The sequence below is a fragment of the Watersipora subatra genome, chromosome 4 (genome assembly GCF_963576615.1).
Source record: "Watersipora subatra chromosome 4, tzWatSuba1.1, whole genome shotgun sequence".
Classification (NCBI taxonomy): domain Eukaryota; kingdom Metazoa; phylum Bryozoa; class Gymnolaemata; order Cheilostomatida; family Watersiporidae; genus Watersipora; species Watersipora subatra.
Genome location: NC_088711.1, coordinates 58697981 through 58717596, shown reverse-complemented (window position 1 = coordinate 58717596; position 19616 = coordinate 58697981). Strand labels below are relative to the sequence as shown.

Genomic DNA, 19616 nt, shown 5'->3' with positions numbered 1-19616 from the left:
GCCTATAATCATTTGTTTACGAGGGAGCTTTTTTGATGGTGAGGAATTGCTGAGAAAATCTAATGTTCAGTTACATTATATACAGAATATTTTTAGTTTATTCCAAAAGATTTCACATTAAAGATAATTGAACATGATGAAAAACCTCTAGATTTTTACATATTGCTTAGTAATGTGATGTGTTAATTCTAAATAATCAGTGTCTGCATCTCGTTTTTTAAACAATTTGGACATGCTATTGCACCAAAATGCTCCTCGTTTCTCAGAATAAGTTATTCATTATTTGAGGGCATATAGCTGCTGCTATCAGTAATCACTATTTCGAAAGATTTGATAGTTTAGTATAAACAATGTTTTTAACATACATCGCACCTGAATAAAGTCTGCGTAAATAATATTGTAACATCCCAAAGTATAATTACTCAAAGATATCGCAATTACTAAACATAAGTTTCATTAATCTTACTGTAGCAATTATTAGTCTATGTACAATGTAAATGGAAACAGGGCCCAAAACATGTCATCTCTCAACTATTTTGACTAACTCTTGTCTCGTCCATACCAATTTGCGATTATTCATGTTGAATAATTTATATACCAGCACTTCATCTCATTTACATGCAGTATGCAAATTTGGATACTGCTATCACTGCTATAGGGTATTACTATTACTTGGGTAAGTAATAGTAATACCCTATAGCAGTGATAGCAGTATCCAAATTTCAGGTAACTTATTAGAGCAAATAGTGAGGTTTTACTTGTCATATTATGCAGCAAAATCAAATATAAGATACTAGAGATGTACTGCCATTTTTAGGCATTTATGTCCAGGCACCACCCAAAAAACAATGGTCAATGTGACTGACATATTTTACTTGTTTCCCATTCATTTAACCACAATCCATATAGTAAAATAATTCCATTATTCTTTGGCCTAAGAGCCATTGGCCATTGTGATGTTTCCAAGCCGATTACAATTAGTATACTTTGCCCTTCAAAATACATGAAATATAACAAACACGTCTATGGATACAATACAAAGAAAGATATACTTCATTGTCAGCCACTTATTATTCTTACATGTATTCAGCAAAAAATATAACTCTGTTCAATCAACTGATCAAAAGATAAGAACAAACTCACGGTAACCTACCCTATATCATAAAATGCCTGCTTTGCTTTAAAGTTTTTGTATTCAATAAATTGTCAAATATTCCCATAAAATTATTGAGTGTTTCAGAGTTCGGTTTATGTGAATTAGATAAGTGATTTGATTTGTTAGACATCATTGGAAACGAACATGCGATTTGATTTTAATCAACCTAGTTTTCACAAATTCTGAAATGCGAGGTTACTAGCAAGATATATTTTATTCCTACATGTGAAAAATTTTTTTTATACTGCGTGTAATAGTCATTGTCATCACACATTGTAGTATCACAGTCTGATAGCTTGCCGCTTTGTTTATAATTGCACAATCACCTATTCGCAAATGCCAAAGGCTAAGAACATTCTAGATTACTGTGGATTAGTGTTGGCATCATCAGGTGAAAGTTTCGTAAAGAAGGGTATAGAAACCCATAGAAATTATCTAATGCGAGCACCCCCCACCTGTGAGAAAACATCAACATTTTATAAACATACTGCATATATTAAAAATTTATAACAAAATAGTATACCTAATAACCTTACTAACTATAGTTACCTACAGTAACTATAGCTATGTACAGTTTTGTTAGTGTATTTAGTATTTATAATTTGCAATAAAATGTAACATTACAATGTACTAAGTGCAGTATGTACTGTAGGAAGTTCTTACCTTTGAGGCAGACATATAACATAAACGATGAATTTAACTTACCACCAATAAATTTAGCTTACTAAACACATACTTAAAGCTAGGTTTTACTGAACTTCAACTTTTTGATCGCTGAAATTTTATTACCTATCTGTTTCCAGTTTTGCTTTCACAATAACTAATAACGAATAATGTCGAACTGAGCAAAATCAAGCATCGTATCTCTTCCATTCATTGGTAGAGGGATTTCGGCGAATAGCACATTGGCATATTTATTATTCGGACGTAATTAGCACACCGACTGCCAAATTTGAATTTCGAGAAAAATTCTTGTTGATGTCTCATGGAAAAAAATATTTCTTAAGAACACGGCGAAAAATCATTGTGCTCTACATCGCAGAGTGAAACATTTGCTTAACGGGGTCATCCTAATCCGAGGGCGCGCTGTGCTTAATTTACTATAAATACTGGAACCAATTTTTAACAGGATCCATTCAATATTTCAAAGCTTTAATACACACATCAGATAGAAAAATGAACAATCATCTACAACCGTATTTTCTCTCAACGGGATTAGCAAGCTGTAGATCACTAGTCAGGATATTTCGGACAGCAGGAATTTTTCTTTGAACTCTTCACATAATTATCAACTGGGAGGCAGTTTTTTGTGACACCAGTTTGTAACTGATTTGATTTCAACTAAAGAAAGTAATTTAGATACAACTCTGGCATCATGCGACTGTTCAGGGTTTATTGTCTTAGTCTGAGTTGACAAGCTATGGCGTGACAGTAATTCTAGCAAACAATAATTTGCATTTTATATAGACAATTGGTTAGCCGTCAACTTGGTGAAGACAATAATGCCTGGGAGAAAAGCCTGGTAAGATCCACAGATGACTGCCGGGCTGTAGAGTGCTTAAAAAGAGAACTGTTATTAGACTAAAACTGTAAACAGTGCCTAGCAGTTTAGTTTGTTATAGTAACAATGACACTAGTAAAAAGTCGTACCCTTGACATGAGAACTCTTAGAAATTAGCTGAACCATTCAGAGGCCATACGCTGGAGGTGACATAGAACAAGGAAATAACCTCTAATTTAAATTTGCTTAAAAGCGACTTAGCTACATACTTGGTATATTCTACCTACTCGTCGATTTTCCTACTCAACATAATACAAGGACAGCCAGGTTATCTTCTTCACCGTAACATGCCGGTACAGTAGACGCTCCTATAACGTATATCTTTTACAACGTAAATTCCAGATAGTGTAAAAAATCTATGCAAAGTTTTTACTTCGTGCTACATAACAAATTCCATATAACGTAAAGTGTGAAGTGTGAAATTCACACTTTGGGGCAAGTTCTCAAATTTGGTTTGAATGGTAACATATCTCGTCGCACTTGTGAAAGAAAAAATTACATTTGTATGCGTTGTATCTATTATACCTACAGCTTCCATGACATTTTAGTTCGTCGTGATAGTCAAATGGGTCAACAAAACAGAGAATATATAGCTGCGAAATCGTTTATAAATACTTAGAAGGCGATCGATTGGCGCAAGGCGTTATAACATCAGCCTACCAAACTGAATATCACGAGTTGGAGTATCGTTGAAAGTTATCTTTTATGCTAACCTTGACCCCTGGATACAGATAGACGACGAACATGCAGACATCGTTCTTTTTATATTGAAAATATATTTTTGTTTTGTTTTATTGTAGATGTGTAAAATATTTGTTGTTAGTTTTACTTTGCAGAATATACTTTGCCGTTGAGAAAAATTAATGGATCATTGCCAATGGACTTTGAAGATGTGCATTCCTTATTAATTTTTTGTAAAATTACCGCAATCAGAGTCTATGATACCAGTGAAATTGATCAGAAAAAGGAAAAGGTTGTCGATGCAAACTAATAATACTGCAGTTATGGTACAGCCTACAAATTAAAAAGGAAAGGATAGTTTTTTCTTAGTGTATAGCCGAAGGAGTGAGTTTGGAAAGATTTTGGAATGGATTAGGCAATTTACATGTATTTTACTGTTCGTATAACGCAAAATCCTTATAACATAAACGTTTCTGGAACAGATTATTTAAGTTGTAGGAGCACCTACAGTATATTGCTACTAACAAATAGAATTCACATGGGATCAGTTAGATCAGCGGTTCTCAACCTTTATAGTGCTGTGGCACTTTTGGTACAATACCCCATGATGTGTGTGGCAACCCAACTGTAAAATTGTTTTCATTCTTGGGCTTGGTTAACCATACTTTGGCTAATGTTATAAAATATAGATCATCATCATAATGCCATTATTTAACATGCAGTTGTATTGTATTTTCATTGTAAAACACAAAGCAGCCAAAGCTTTATGTTTAATTATGAACTAATATGTAATTATATTTTGAGCAAAATATATTTCTGCTTCTAATTAAATTGCAAATAAATAGTATTTTGTTTTTATGACTTGCATTTATTTACTATTCTATATTGCTTATTTACCATATTGACGCTGCATACTTATGTGAAAATTTGAAATGCATGGCGGAGCATAGAAATCAATCGTAATTATAGTGAACTATAGAGCTACATAATTGTTGTTTCAGTGCAAAGGTTGAGCTCGTTTCTGCTTTCTGCTTTAGCAAAAAACCAGATCAAGAATTCTCTGGACAGTCTGCAAGAGGGCAACAGAAACCATCGTTTGCATAAAGTTTACTTTTGTATATAAAGTTGATAATTAACAGTCTGGAAACCCTGTTTCGCAAAGATATGTCAATAGAAATGGAAGATGGTGCAACACTGTCTCAGACAGAACAGGATATGACAGCAAACACTTGAACCAAAATTATGTAACTGACATTGAAGAAAAATAACTTTTGCTGCATCGCTATTAATGAGTTAATATTATAAGATCTCCCTGTAATGTTTCAGAAACATCTTCAACTTAGTTTGAAAATCAACTTCTGGCAAGTACATCCTCAAGCATGTGAAAATGTTCTTTTACACAAATTATCATTGTATTCCGCATGTCATGTCAATTTCCTTGTAGAAAGCATATAGGGTTGGCAACACGTGCATTGTATTTTGTCCGATTTTGTTTGCCAAATTTGAAGTTTCATTCAGAAGGATCAGATCTTTTAAGATAAACTAAGTCCTGTTGCCCTTGTTTCTTGCGGAGATAGATTTAACTCATTCAAGATGTTGAAGATTTCAACTAGATGAGCTACTTTTTGTAGATCACTTTTGTTGCTAAAAAGTGCTTCGAAGTATAATTTTAATTTCTAATTGAAAAACTGTTTTAATTCATCACAAAGATTAAAAATAAAAATACCTTTTAGAGCTTTTCCTATTTTTGAGCTATTTCATACTTAAGTGGCATGTATTTCATGTCAGCGTGAACTAGCAGAACATTTTTGGACGCATCCAACAAACAGTTTTTAAACTGTCAGCTGTTCATATCAATCACCTATCAGAAAATTTACACAATTAACAACATTTTTCATTGCTTCTTGTAATTCTTGTGGAAGTGTCTTCCTTGCTAATATTTGTCGATGGATCATACAGTGAAATCTGATTACTCTTAAGGGCTCATTCTGTACAAAAAGTTGAAATCAAGACCGAATCCTAGCATAGCTGCAGCACAATCTGTTCAGACACCACAGATACTTACCCAAAAGATTTTACATTTTTTTAGAAATGAGCCAACTTTGTCATATACAGTAGCTGTAGCAGCTACTTCGAAAGGGTAGCAAAAGAGAAACTCATCTTTATAATCGCTATGATTTATACACCTCACATAGACCAGTAATGGTGAACAATTTGCATGTCTGTGTAACTATCAAACTGGATGCTAAATACTGGAAGTGGAGCAGATATCCTTTTCTGAATTACCTGATTGATTATATAAGCAGACATCTCAGTTATTCTCCAATGACCAGTATCATTGCACTAGATTTTGTGACTAACTTGGTTCAAATTATAACTCAAACAAAGTCTTCGGTAACTGGCAACAGTAACTATTCAGCAACGATGTGAGGTTTCATAACCACCCAATAAGAAGCTTCAACAGCTGCTATGTTTTGTTTATGGTACATTGTCATACGTGTCAAGTTTGGCTTTTTTGAATACTGGTCGTCCCGTATCGACAAAGCTCGGATGCTTGCTATCAAATTGCTTGCTATGTTTCCGCTTGCTCGACTTCACAGATCCACTTGATAGAACTTCATTACAAATAATGCATGGAGGTTTCTCAATGCCTACAATAACTATTGAAGCAAAATGTACAATAAAAAATCTTCATTATATCTTCTCTTCTTAATGTTTTTTGTTTCAGGCTCATTCTTATGGGTTGTTTCATCCTGAAAATATTACCTTCAATAACACAGACTATAAAACGATGCCATGTTATTAATGAGAAATGATGATGCTTTCCAATTATGACACAACATGTGCAAATCACCCTAGAAATGACCTCAAAAGACAATAGTAAAAAGCATATACTAACTACCAATGAAAACAATTTGTACTATGACAAATTTTGCATGTTAAAATAGATCGAAAACCCACATGTCTGATGGTCGAAGGCGACTTAAAGCAAATCATCATTTACTCTCCAACATGGTTGTGAACCAAATGATGAGAACCGTTAAGTTAAATGATATGTAAAACTCACCATATGCTTTAAGCTTATACTCAGCTTCCAAAAGGCCAGATGATTTTTCCTTTTTGGTGTCAAAGCTTTGCAAGGCTCTAAACTTCAAATCAGACTGTGTATATATCTTAGCTTCCAGCTTACATGTGTTAAAATCTGCCCAAAGATTTATCAATATTGCAAGGCTACACAAATTGATCAAATGCAAAAGAACCCCATGAAAAGTTGAAAAAAAGGTAACCAGTTCAAGAAGAAATGTGAAAGAGAAAGCTATGAAGTCTGCACTCACATTTAAGAACTATGAACAATTATTTAACTTTTTAACAGAACAGGGAACAAACAATATTAACAGGAAATGACCTAAAAAATACTGACGTTAACTTACAATATCCTTTGTCAATCAAATCTTTTGCAGCTTTTCCTAGATCGTTAAAAGTTGGTGGTGCCTAAACACAGCAAAGACTTGTAAACTGATGCTTAACACAAGAAATTGAAAAAACATACATCATGAAAAAGGACGTATCCGCTGCTTTAAGGTTATTAAGGATATGAATTTCCCTCAAAGAATATTACTTCATTAATCAGGTGATCAGCAAAATATTAATATGTTAAACTCAATTTGATACAACAAATCGTACACAATTCAGGCTAATAGCATTTAAATATGCGAAATTTCTGCGATCTAATTCCTCATATACATGTAAGTATATTGTACATTTTAAAAGTTCGCACAAGGATGTTCTAAGATTTCACTACACGAAGTTACGCTTTTGGGTCTTCTTGAGTGCCTGAATATAAATTAAATAAAAAGCCCCGAGTAGTTTTTTAATTGATATCTGAGTAAGCATGAAGACTATTCTTTTTGGTACTGTTAGTATGATACCTAATCATGCATGTACAAACATGTGTACTAAATCCTCTGTAAACAGCAAATATAATTATGTAAGTGTTGAATAAATCAGGATGTAAAATTTATTTTCAATTCCAAAGTTAGGCCAGAGAAGAAACGATAAATGATTGAGCGTTCAAAACAACAAACCTTATGAAAAACTGGAAATGAAAAATAACTACATATAGATAGTTATAGCATACATGGTCTAAAATAGAATAACAATATTTGTTAAAATATTATCCTCAAACCGAAAAAAAACAGACAATAAAATACAACATTGTTTTAACAGCTTATTCAGTTGAAAAACAAAAAATGTGAACAGTATAAATATTGAGTAGTTTATTTGTGCACGCAATTATGATCTTGTTTAATCTTGCTTATCATTACAATTACATTGGTATACCAATTTCAAAAGCTACATGTACATGCGACCGAAAAAGTTGCTACAAAATTCTTTTTATTCATTTTACAAGCCATTTTGGAGTAACCATATCAATGAAATTACTAATAATATATCAAAACGCCAAAGGCTCATGTCCCTGCTTGGGGTTGTGCAGGTGGAATGATATTTGTTGTTGAAGAAGCAGGCTAGCTAACAATTAAGTGTATGAGTGCAGGTAAAGTATGGGCTAGTTTGCCTGGACAACCAAACAATCTTTCAGATACTTGGCTAATTTATTGTTGGGTTTGGGTCAGTAATCCAGTCACATTTTTGTCTTTACTCTGGTTAGAGAGATATGTGTGAGTCGAGTTTTATCAATTTTTATGGTATCTCTGAGGAAGGCTTGGTAGCGTGCAAGGTGTTTCAGTTTTATGGCTTGTATTAATACCCTATTGCATAACAAACACAACCTTTTTGTTGCATTTATCACTAACATTAATAACATGTTTGACTACACTGAGTGTGTTAAAGCATTCACTAAAGCGTTCATAATGAGCTTCCTGCTTGTTTACACTACCATTTGAACAATTGATTGGAAAATGTAAAAAATCAATGACTAGATATTTTATGACCCGATTAAAAGATTGTGCTTGTTTGATTGCAGAAAAGTGATAATATTGTTATATTGTACTACATCTACATATATATATATATATATATACTAGGTGAATGACCGGCGTTGCCAGGGTAATAAAAGTCTAAGCACAGAAAATTTATTTTTATTTAACATATAACAAGAGGTACCATTCTAATTTTCAAACTACATATCATGAGAAAGGTGTTTTGTTCAGTTTAAAAAACTAAAAGAGAAAATAAAATAACTGTGAAGGTTTTCCAACTTTGTCAAACAACTGTAACTTTAAAACTTCATATCATGAGGAAAATGTTTTGTGCAGGTCAAATACATTACGAAACAAAATAAAACAACTATAAAAGCGTTTAAATGTAAGAGTGAAATAATTAGCAAGTAATAGCTAAATTAAGTCTGTTTTGTTACGATTACAATAAAAAATGATTTGGTAATAATACAATTAATACGAACTGAGAAAACAAAATAGAAGTCCTGAATATGTTGAATTAATAATAACAATAGTGCAAATAAGTGTGTGTATAAAAAAGGTTTTACTGTTCCAGCAGAAGATATCCATCAAAACTTGGGATATGACAATACTAGGAACCTCTCGATACTGGTACAAATGTAAAAATGATTTATCAAACTGTCTTTGTCTGGTACTTTGTTTGATCGAGCAGAGAGAGAATGTAGAGGCTATTCCTACTCGAGATAATACAACTGTCCGAATGAAAAGCATTAGCCTTTACCGATAAACCGGAAATTGAAGTGTAACGGCACATTTGAAATTGAACGTCACATTTAAAAATTAAAAATTAGGTAATGGTAGCAAAAATTGAGTTTTTAAACAATTTAAAAAAAACAAATGATGCAAGAGGTAATAATATTTAATAATCAAAAGTGCACATTTGGCGTATGCATATGGTATAGGGTATATGATAAGAGCTATATAATGCTAAAGACTGTATAGCTCAGTGGTTAAATGTGTGGTTTGAAACTTGTGATTGTGATGTCTGTGAGTTAGAATCCAGCGCACAGCAAGCTTTTTATTCCAAAGATTTTAATAGCTTTCAAATGGACAAACCGAAGTACAAGCACACAAACTTTGAAATTTACATATATACAGATATAAATCTGTGTTTGCTTGTCTGTCGTTTGTGTGTCCAGTTTTAAGAAAGGAAAAACAGCTTTGCTCTGCAATTAAACTCAAAAACCCCAGTTTTGTAGACAGACTGCTATCTACTACGCCACATGACACACTTATGACATAACTGTGCACATACCTATTACACTGCCAATATTTAATGGAGATTGATTAAAATACCCATAATTCAATATTTTGCTAGCACACTTGAACTAATTTAATAAAAGAAAGTTTACTGTTAGTTTAATTCCAATCATACTAAACTAGGCCAAATTTATCAATCACTACGCTTCATCTATTCTTATCCCGACTGCACACGCTGAATATGTACTTTTTATCATTTATTATTCTTTTTTGTGTTTGTTTTTCTTGAAAAATTGTTTTAAAGCATATTTTTACCGCTACTTATTTGTTTAATTTTTAAATGTGTCATTTAAATTTCAAATGTGTCATTACACACCTATTTCTAATTTCACTAAATTGTAAAAGCTAAACACTTTTATGTGGAGAATTGCATAATCTGAAGTAGGAATTGCTTCTACATTCTCTCTCCGGTTGGTCAGACAAAGTATCAGACAAGGACAGTCTGATATCTTATTTTTACGTTTGTGCCAGTATTGAGAGGTACCAGTATTGTCCATAAAAACTTTGAATACAACGAGCTTCTGCTGGAAAAGTAACTATGTTTATACACATACTTACATGTTCTCATTGTTTATTTTCTCTCTTAATTTAATTGAACTACCCAAAAACACTATTCTCATGATATGATGTCTGAAAGGTAAAATAGTAAATGTTGTATATGTTAAATAAAAATAAATCTTCTGTGCAAAAACTTTTTATTACCAGGACAATGCTGGGCATTCAATTAGTGTATGTATATATAACATAAACTTAATTAAAGTTATAGCACACAGAGAAATGAACAAACACCTTCATTTAAATGTTAAAGTGGTGAATGTTATATATGTTGATTAAAAGTGAATTTTCTGTGCAAAACTTTTGTATTAGCTAATTCTAATTTATAAAAGATGCTTCCAAAGAGACAACTTAAAAAGTATGAGTTTTTCACCGTAAGGTCGGTAATGTCAAAATACACCAACTGCTTATATATCCTATTTAAAACTCTGTTTATCATTTAAACAAATGTGATGTATGATAATTACTGCCTATCAACATCAGCTCCGACAAACTCAAAATAGACAAAAGGTAAGCTCTCCTGAATGAGGCACAAAGCAAGCTCCCAAATCCTAGCAAAAATATTATTTATGAAATTCAATTCTGCAATGCTAGCTACATTCTAATTGTATGAGAATCTCTACAATTGTAAAATAATATATCGTGTCCAGAAAAAGCAGCTCATAGCAGTAGTAATACTTCCATTTGTGATTCGTTACTATAACTTCCTAAACTTTAGCAGTATTAATGAACAGAACACACAATGGAGGCAAGATAATAACCTATGTATGAATAGCAAGCAATACAATCAAGAATGGAAGTCTTTTAAATGCTAAAGTGCGACTACATTCAAATTAATTAGTTGTTCCCCCAATAGCCTCTAAAAGTTTTTTTTAATGAAGGGTGCAATAAAAAGATTCCCTGGTATTCGGTTGCTGCTAGTTTACTCTTATATAAAGTACATAATGATGTGCAACATAGCCAATCTTAGTGATTCAAAAATATAAATCATGGTGTTGTTTCTCAATAACTTCAAGTTTATAATGTGGTTATTTCAAAGGTTTGAAATACTGAGTACATCCAGTATTTGAATAACAGTAGTGGTGTATTCGTAACTTGAGATTAGACTGATGAATACAGAATATGATTTTATTTATATAGCAATTTGTTAGCTTTATAGCTAGAAAAAGCATTAGTATCAAAAAGTTTTAATGAATGAATAATTGTTTCAATAAAGTTTCAATAATAGAATAATTGATTACTTCACTCTCAAGTATCTCAACACATGGACTATTACAGCTACAGAATTTAACTTCAAACTGGTTTGTAGGCTAGTTCGGTGTCTAGTAATTACCTGCCCTGCATCTGCCTTACAGCTCTTCGAAAAACTCTCAGTATCTGTCTATCAACTGAAAAAACAAGTACGCCAACATATCCTTAAAGCTTGTTATATATTCCTTTTATACTTGAGCTTATTGCATAACAAAACAAAAACCCTCTTTATAAGGGATTTTATGCATTCAAAGATAATTTGAGTAACCACTGACAACATTGTGAAAAACACTTATTTAGTAGGGGTATATTGAGGTAGATCATTACCGATGGTGGTGTGCTCCAGAACTAAGTATACTTATTGAATAAACGACACTTTTTCTTTTAGCTTTTGCTTACCAGGCCAATTTTTTAAAAATTGTGAGGGCTTCCCAAATGAATGTACGGAAGTCCACTTAAGCATAGGGTTTGCTTGCTCCTGTAAGTAATGAAAAGACAACTTCTATAGAAATCTTTTCTCCGAGTTTTTATGACTAAATCACAGTGCAGGTGGATTATCCGCACTTAATCTGCTTTACCTACTAGATGTAGAATTGCATGTGCATTAGAGTAAATGATATCAGCAACTGTATTGCTGCTAACTTACCAGCAGAGCACTTTATAGCAAAAATAACAAGCTGGCACCCAGTTCGAGTAGTGTGCATAAATAGTGTGCATGAGAACAGAGATAGACCAATGATATACAGCCCCAATTTGGGCTGTATATCATTGGATAGACATACATAGACAATGTTCATAAACCTTCATAAAGAGTATGAGCATTAGACAAATTACTATCACACTATCTTTCCTATCACATCAAAAATTTTGATTATATTTCCCGATTATAATAATTTTTTTTTTAGTATTTGTTGGTTTGGCCTCCGAACCATTAGTCAGGCCTACAAATCTCCATTAGTCAGCAACTTATTTAAAATCAGTCAATACTAACGATGGCTGTTCTGCTTCAAAAAAGTCCTCATCTAACCTCAACTAATATTCTCTTACTTTTTAATGTCTGCTTGACGACTCACTCCGGCCACAGAAGTAAAAGGCAATCAGGAGGAATTTATTGAGTGACGAGCATTAGCTGCATATACGATAAGGTTCAGCAACATCATTAGAATTAAGCCTTTAGCTTAGCGTTTAGCTTCAATCTCAACTTGATCTTAGCTGCTCATGTATACCGCGGTACAAGATTAAGCTGTGGAAGTCATAATTAAAAAAAATTCACGTTTAAACCTCTATTGGGTTATGCTTTAACATCCATAAGCAAGCAGTATGAGATTAGTCATTTTACACTCAACAGCGTCTTCTTTAAAGTGGTAAGTTATTAACAGCGTTAAACAGATAGTGGAGTGCAGAAAAGAGATGATATAACAATTACTAATTAAATTACCATTGATCCGCAGTCGGTTCAACTCTAGCGCGTCGTCTGCAGATCTCGATCTGTTTTTCGTAGCGTGCTCGCTGAGGTTAACAATCGTTCTTGTTCTACGTCTTACACACAGCCACTAAACATTCGAAGACTACCATTACTTCAATTAATTAATCGCCACTACGCGATATATTTCGTACCAATACGATCGTTACCGTAAGCAGACAACTTCTTACGTAATGTTTAGCATTTGTTGATTGCACAACTACTATAACACAATAAAATGCAAAATTCAATAACTGGTCAAAATTGATCAAGCTCAATACCAAAGAACTAATACCGTTGCAAAAAGTATAATATAGTCGGCAAATATTACTTTGACGAAGGCTTTTGCAGCAATGATTGAGTCCGCAAATGTGATTAATGTAAGGTGATTATTGAAGAAATAATGCTGAATAATATGTTTACCAAACTTAGGCATTTATTTGTTTTACTTTTGCCTTCTACGGAATAAAAAGACTGTCCACAAGGAGGACACAGTATCAACATATTAAATATAGTTACAAAAACTAGATACAATAGGAAGTAAATTATTATTAAACTTGGCGACACATAAGTCTAAAGCCCAGTGCACACAACAGCTATTATCCTATCAGATTGTGAAGCGACTTCAGTTTTCGTACTCGACAGCGAGGCCGACCGCGTGTCCACCCCCAGAGATATTCCTGCCATCCACTAGCGCCGACAGAGTCAGACTTAACCCTACAAGACAAAAGGAACCTGTCTGAATAAGGCAAATGAAAATGGATAGACCGACTCAAATGTACAAACTAAATACCAAAATGCTAACTAAAGCAAGCATACACAGAATGGGTGCAGGCCGATTCAATGTGGCACTCCCAACACACTAAAAGGATACCCACCATCTTTGAGGCTTTGCTGGAGAGAAAGTCCAACTTGACTTTGATGATTCACCTTCATTCGGACATTCGTGTCCTTTGACAACCAGTACCGACCACCAAAGTTGAAAGTAGTCGCATTTGAGCCAGCAGACCAGCCCAGGGTGACGCCCGTCTCAAGGTCTTTGCTCACTTTATGATGCACGGAGCCAGAGAAGTCCTGACCATCATTCCTATAAGCAGAGAGATAAAAACTCACACAACATATATGTTATATGGTGCCTTTGACAACACACCCAAGTAAAATATAATCTATGATCAAAATCAACAAAAGCATCACAAAAACAAATCAAATAATGATGGATAGGCGCTCTTTAAATAAAAAATACTATGAGCGACCTTTGTGAAAGCTCTGCGCGGATGTGACATACGTGTACACAGTGACGCAAGTATCGACAACTCCAAGCTCTTTGAATTCCACGTTTAGGTTCATAGCAATTTATAATAAAAATACTTACTTTGCTTACTTACACTTGAATAAAAAAGAACATGTAATTTGGCTTGTAACTCCTTAATTACATATTCTACGAACCACAAAGTAACAATATCCTAGCCCCTCCAACTGTAACAGCATACTACTAGTATTCGGTTAGCAATGGGAAAAATCTTTTTACAGCAGCTGTAGGCTGCTTTCTGAAGATACATGTAGTAAAAGATTCATTAAGAGCTGTGTAGAAAATATTTGTCAAGTACCAACTTTTAATAATGATGCGAATGTAGTTGCTTTACAACTTAATTTCCTTAACGAGTGAAATGGAAAAGAATTCAGGTCTGTCGAGGTGGACACTATTGTCTGGGTCTGTCAACACTGATACTATTGGAGTCAACTATATAATTTTGCCAATGAAAAATTTTGAACAGCTGCAAAACTTATGACTGGGTCATATTTTTCCAATATGTCATATTTTTGGCTAACTTAGGAATACAAAAACAGCAAAATACTTAAATCTTTTGCTAGATAGGACTACGTATGTCTCGGAAAATAGCAGACAAGCAAACTTTATTAGTTTCACCATGAATAAAATTTGTCAAGATAGGTAAATCATGAGGAATAGGAAGTGTTGAATTTGAAACACTATTTGCGTAATGATTTTGTTAAAATAACTGAGAGTTGTGATATATAGTTGACGGAATATTTAAACGAACTCAACAACCAGATTAAATGATTAAATCTAGGAAGAGAATCCAAAAAAGGGGATCCATACACCACAGTGTAAATGCCTCCCGCGATAGTTGCCAGGCTAAACAAAATTAATTTTTTTCTTGTGACTCATTAATAATTTTCCGCTTACGGATGCGTCTAACATCTCAGTAACAAATGCGCAATATTCTGGCAACTAAATGACTCAAGTTAACTCTTGGAAGACTAGCTTGTGATTAGGTTTGCAAGAGAGGACAACTCCGATTTTATATTGTATTCTACTGCAATTTATGAACTGGGCCCATGAAGTGATTACATAAGCTTAATAAGAGCTATATGGGCAGAAGGCTGTGCCAGTGCCTATCCGGATGAGAATAGGCAATAAATGAATGTATAGCTACTAACTCATTTTAACCCTTTCAGCCCTAATTATTTTCCAGTTGAGTGCCCCCCTGGCCTAATTAATTTTTCACAATCAATATTTAATAAAGTGAGGTGTGTTAGATTGAGCATAAATAAAGCTGCGTTCAAGATAAATGAAAATAGTTTTTTGTAACTTGTTGGTAACATTCTTAGCTACATTTTGATACTAATATATACACATTAGGTTAATCTATATAGGATGTTATTGATAAGATTCAAATCGATACATTTTTTGGAAATCGAAAAGTCTAAGTTTGGCTGCTACTACCAGTCAGCTTTTTGGTTGATAACACTTCAGTAACATATTAGGATGACAAGAAAAGGTGTTATAATCAAGTTGCAAAAAAAAATTGGAGTTCTAACCAATAGAACTGAAATTATGAGCCTATACGCAATATTACGGCATAATGTAGTTTCCGTTCCATTGTTCAATCAATTGGTATATAAGGTCTATATATCATATTTACATTCTATAAAGACAACATTTATTGCAGTTATGATAATAAACACGAGATGCAAACAACTGGAGTACAAAACTAATATAATGTATCGTTTTTATCAACTAAAATTGTGAAAAGATTTGTCAAATAAAATTTTTTTTTTCGAAAAATTTAAAAGTTATAACAATTTAGTAATTTTGACGTTGTGCAATTGAAACCCACTTTGTGCTACTAATAAACGGTCATAGTGTTGTTGTAGATCACTGTCACTGCTAAATTCTTCACCTGAACTAATTATTACGTTAGATTGTAAGATTTAGCCGATGTCTTTCGGCGAACGCATTCAATATGGCGACCTCCAGAGTTGAAGTTTGAAATCTATCACAGGATTTGCCTAGTAAAATGCTTTTATCCAACCACATTTCTGGTATCAAAACAATCCTCAGACTGTTATCTTTCGAAATAAAGCTATAAAAAAACGATAAACACAAAAGGAGTATCAATAAAGTTACTCAGAAAGTGTCCCGAAAGTGTTGGCTTCAGGCCCAAGTGTGAACAACTTCTCCCGAAATAGTTGGCATCAGGGGTGAGAGGGTTAACATCCCATGCTATTTAGTTTTGTGGAAACACGCGCTAGGCGCATACTTACACAGCAGCGTTGAGCGAGAAGTCTTCACCAAGTAAACCGACAGTAAAGTTGTTGCTTAACAACTGGCCTTTGTTGGCATCAAAAGCATTTTGGTATCCAAAGACGTAGCCTTCGTATCTGTAAAAGTGTATAGGCATGAAAGCGGAAAGCATGGATTACCACAACAATGAAGACCAAACTGTAGGAGAAAACATAAGAAATAAAAGATGGCGTACACAATACAAGTAAACGACAACATCAAGCATGTTGTAAATGGATAGTTGGAAGACTCACGCAGCAACAAGGGAACTTCTTACAATTGGCCCACCAGCTGAGTCGACCTCAACATTACCATTAACATAGTCCTGCTTATAATCTGCCTTCATCTGCCCTCTCATGTGCCTACAAGCAGCAAGTAACCAATTATAAAGGCATAACATGCCCATGTCTCCTTACCATATTGGCCACTTAGGTGGAGCACGATGGGATGGAATGTAATAAGGCATGAGACTCACCCTGAGGATGGGTTGAATGAACCATTAAGAGTGAACTTGAGACCCTCGATTCCCTGATCCTCGACTGAATTCTCGCAACTAAGCACTCCATCTGTAGTCCACTTCTCAACAAATTTTAAACCTGCAGCAGAATAAACATTCGTGAACTTTCTCTGACTACGACAAACTACATCTAAGCAATCACTAAACTTCCTGATATGGTATTTTCTTTTTAGCATTGGCAAAGAACCTTGAATGAGAACATTCTAACAAAACTGGATGAACAATTGAATGAAGGATGAAAAACGGCTTGTTGATGGGCGAGTTGTGAGACCGCTTAGTCTCACCCTTAATTCCTACATTAGTAACAGGCTGTATTCCTTGAATAATAGCCTCTGTGATGACGGTAGCCTTTATTATCACATATAGTCGCAATCACTAAACACAAGCCTGGAGATTAAGGCAAAATCTTACAAGTGTTATAACAATTAGCATCCTTTGTGCTACGATAGTATTAATCCATAAAACAAGGACGGGCATAGCCTTAACCCCTGACAATCACGGGCATAGCCTTAACTCCTCCAGCACACTTGTACACATTTGAAAACTTTCATATGATTTTTAGTATCACAAGGAACGACGCAAACTAATTTTATTATTATTTTCAAGCAATGCTACTAAGCAGTGCACTCAAGTAATTGAGTGAATGTTGATAATATAACTAGCTTGAGATCACAGTTTTGTAGTAGGAATTGTGTAGTCAGCACTCAGCTTTGCTAACCTGGCCCGAAGGTATAACTAGCTAAATAAGTATTGTAAGCGAATTTGACAGATGAAAAATACCACCAAAGCACTCAGCTTGTAAATGCCATGACTGATAATGGGAGTGCACACGATCATAAATTTATAGCTTGAATGTTATTAAGAAGTTGTAAATATTTACATCATATAAAATTAGCAGACTAAGAGATATTGAGACACATTTATAATATTTTAGCTGAGTCTAACCAATTTTTGAATCATTTGAAGTTTCTGTAAGTCACTTGCTAATAACAAGTGACGACATGTGTGTCTTGACCAAGTCGCCTACCTTTCAACTATAACTAAATACTCACCATAGTCTTTAACCTTATACTCTGATTCAAGAATTCCAAATAGCTTGCCCTTGTTAGAGTCTATGTTCTGTGTAGTTTTCAATTTCAAACCAGATTCTGTTTGTGTTTTGGCTTCTAACTTCCAGGTGTTGAAGTCTAGAAAAATAACGTTTAACATTACTGCTTAAGACACATTCGACGACAGGATGTGTCGATGATTTGTCTCTAAAAACAGTCATGAACAAGTAAACTGGTATCCATACTGTTTAAACTATAACACAATTTTGATGAAGTCATGGAAATACATGTACTTGGGCGTATGTGCATAGATTATCGCAAACTTATGCAAGACTGCATAGAAATTTCCTGCATGATCAGTTATACGAAGAGTAACTCTTTAGCCATTCATTAAAGTTCAACATTACATTTTAATACTGTAAAACAGGAGCTTATATTCCGTACATAAAAAGTGAACTGCAATATACCCATATACGCACATAGCACGAACAATAAACTAGCATTATTCTCAGGTTGTCAATATGTAAAATATATGTAGATACTTGTATGTGTACTTACGTGTTACTTTCCATAAAACCCTACATTAACTCATGTGCTAGTAGACCAATGGCATTAATTTTCTGACTTATCATGTCAGGCCTGATTCAAGATTTCAACTTCTGGCGATGAAGATAGTAAAAAATACAAACAACCACGGTATTATACAAGCAAAACAAATTGTTGCTGAGCTTTGACAACGCAAATGAAAATTAACTTACGATATCCTTTGCTGAATACCTCTCTGGCAGCTTTTCCTAAATCACTATATGTGGGTGGAGGAGCCTAAATAACAGAAAGTATGTAAAAATCATCAGTCATAGCAAAAACAAAAACTAATTGCTGCTGCTACATAGATAGAGTGAATCCTAATATTGCTTTCGACTAAAGGTTGTCATTATCTATTGCAAGTTTAAACCCGCAAAATGCAATACAACTAAACAAATATTCTACGTGAATGAGCAAGTTGACACGTACATCTTCGCAAAATCTCATTAAGCAGATTACAACATTGAAACCAACAGCAAAATCTACGAAGGAAACAATAAGCCTTTTTAGATCAGAGCCTTCAAAGTGGTAGTAAAATAAATATTAGGTTAACCCGAACGGATTACACGAAATGAATACACATAAAATCATTGCTAATTTTTTTAAAATTAGCTTTGATCAAAACGCACAAAGTCAATAAATAAACAACAAACCATTGCAATAAGTGCAAGCTTATCTAACTGAGCCGGCTAAATATTTTTCTTCAATGCAGAGCGGGTAGAAACAGATGAAAACTTGATGGCAAATTTTTTGCTCAAATTTTTATTTGTTTTAAAACAAATTTTTTAAACATAAATTATTTTTGTTAAACAAATTTATCAAAATTAATTTAACAAACATTTAATATTTTTGTTAAAGTTGAAGTTTAGTATAGATACTTATGTGCAAACTCTGTGCTCACAATCATGGTTCGTGGCGTATCTAGGACACTCAACAACTTTTGCAAAATCGACTTTGCTTTCAGGCTATAAATA

General features: G+C 33.8%; 1 protein-coding gene across 1 annotated transcript; it reads right to left on the bottom strand.

Annotated features, from left to right (window-relative positions):
• Positions 1-13319: 13319 nt before the first annotated feature.
• On the bottom strand, positions 13320-19367 carry LOC137393511 (voltage-dependent anion-selective channel-like). The gene is made up of 8 exons (XM_068080089.1): positions 19296-19367; positions 18816-18879; positions 18061-18195; positions 16967-17087; positions 16746-16853; positions 16473-16589; positions 13784-13992; positions 13320-13622 (listed from the first exon to the last, which is right to left on the bottom strand). Exons 1-8 carry the CDS (start codon positions 19296-19298, stop codon positions 13531-13533), a joined length of 849 nt encoding a protein of 282 aa, XP_067936190.1. The 5' UTR covers positions 19299-19367; the 3' UTR covers positions 13320-13530.
• Between the last annotated feature and the right edge of the window lie 249 nt (positions 19368-19616).

What these genes read in the sequence shown, in the direction of transcription:
- LOC137393511 (XM_068080089.1), bottom strand. An exon ending in GTATAAGGTTAAAGACTATG is followed by an intron (nt 17,088 to 18,060) that starts GTGAGTATTTAG and finishes ATTCTGCTGCAG; the next exon opens with GTTTAAAATTTGTTGAGAAG. An exon ending in AGAAGTTCCCTTGTTGCTGC is followed by an intron (nt 16,590 to 16,745) that starts GTGAGTCTTCCA and finishes ACACTTTTACAG; the next exon opens with ATACGAAGGCTACGTCTTTG.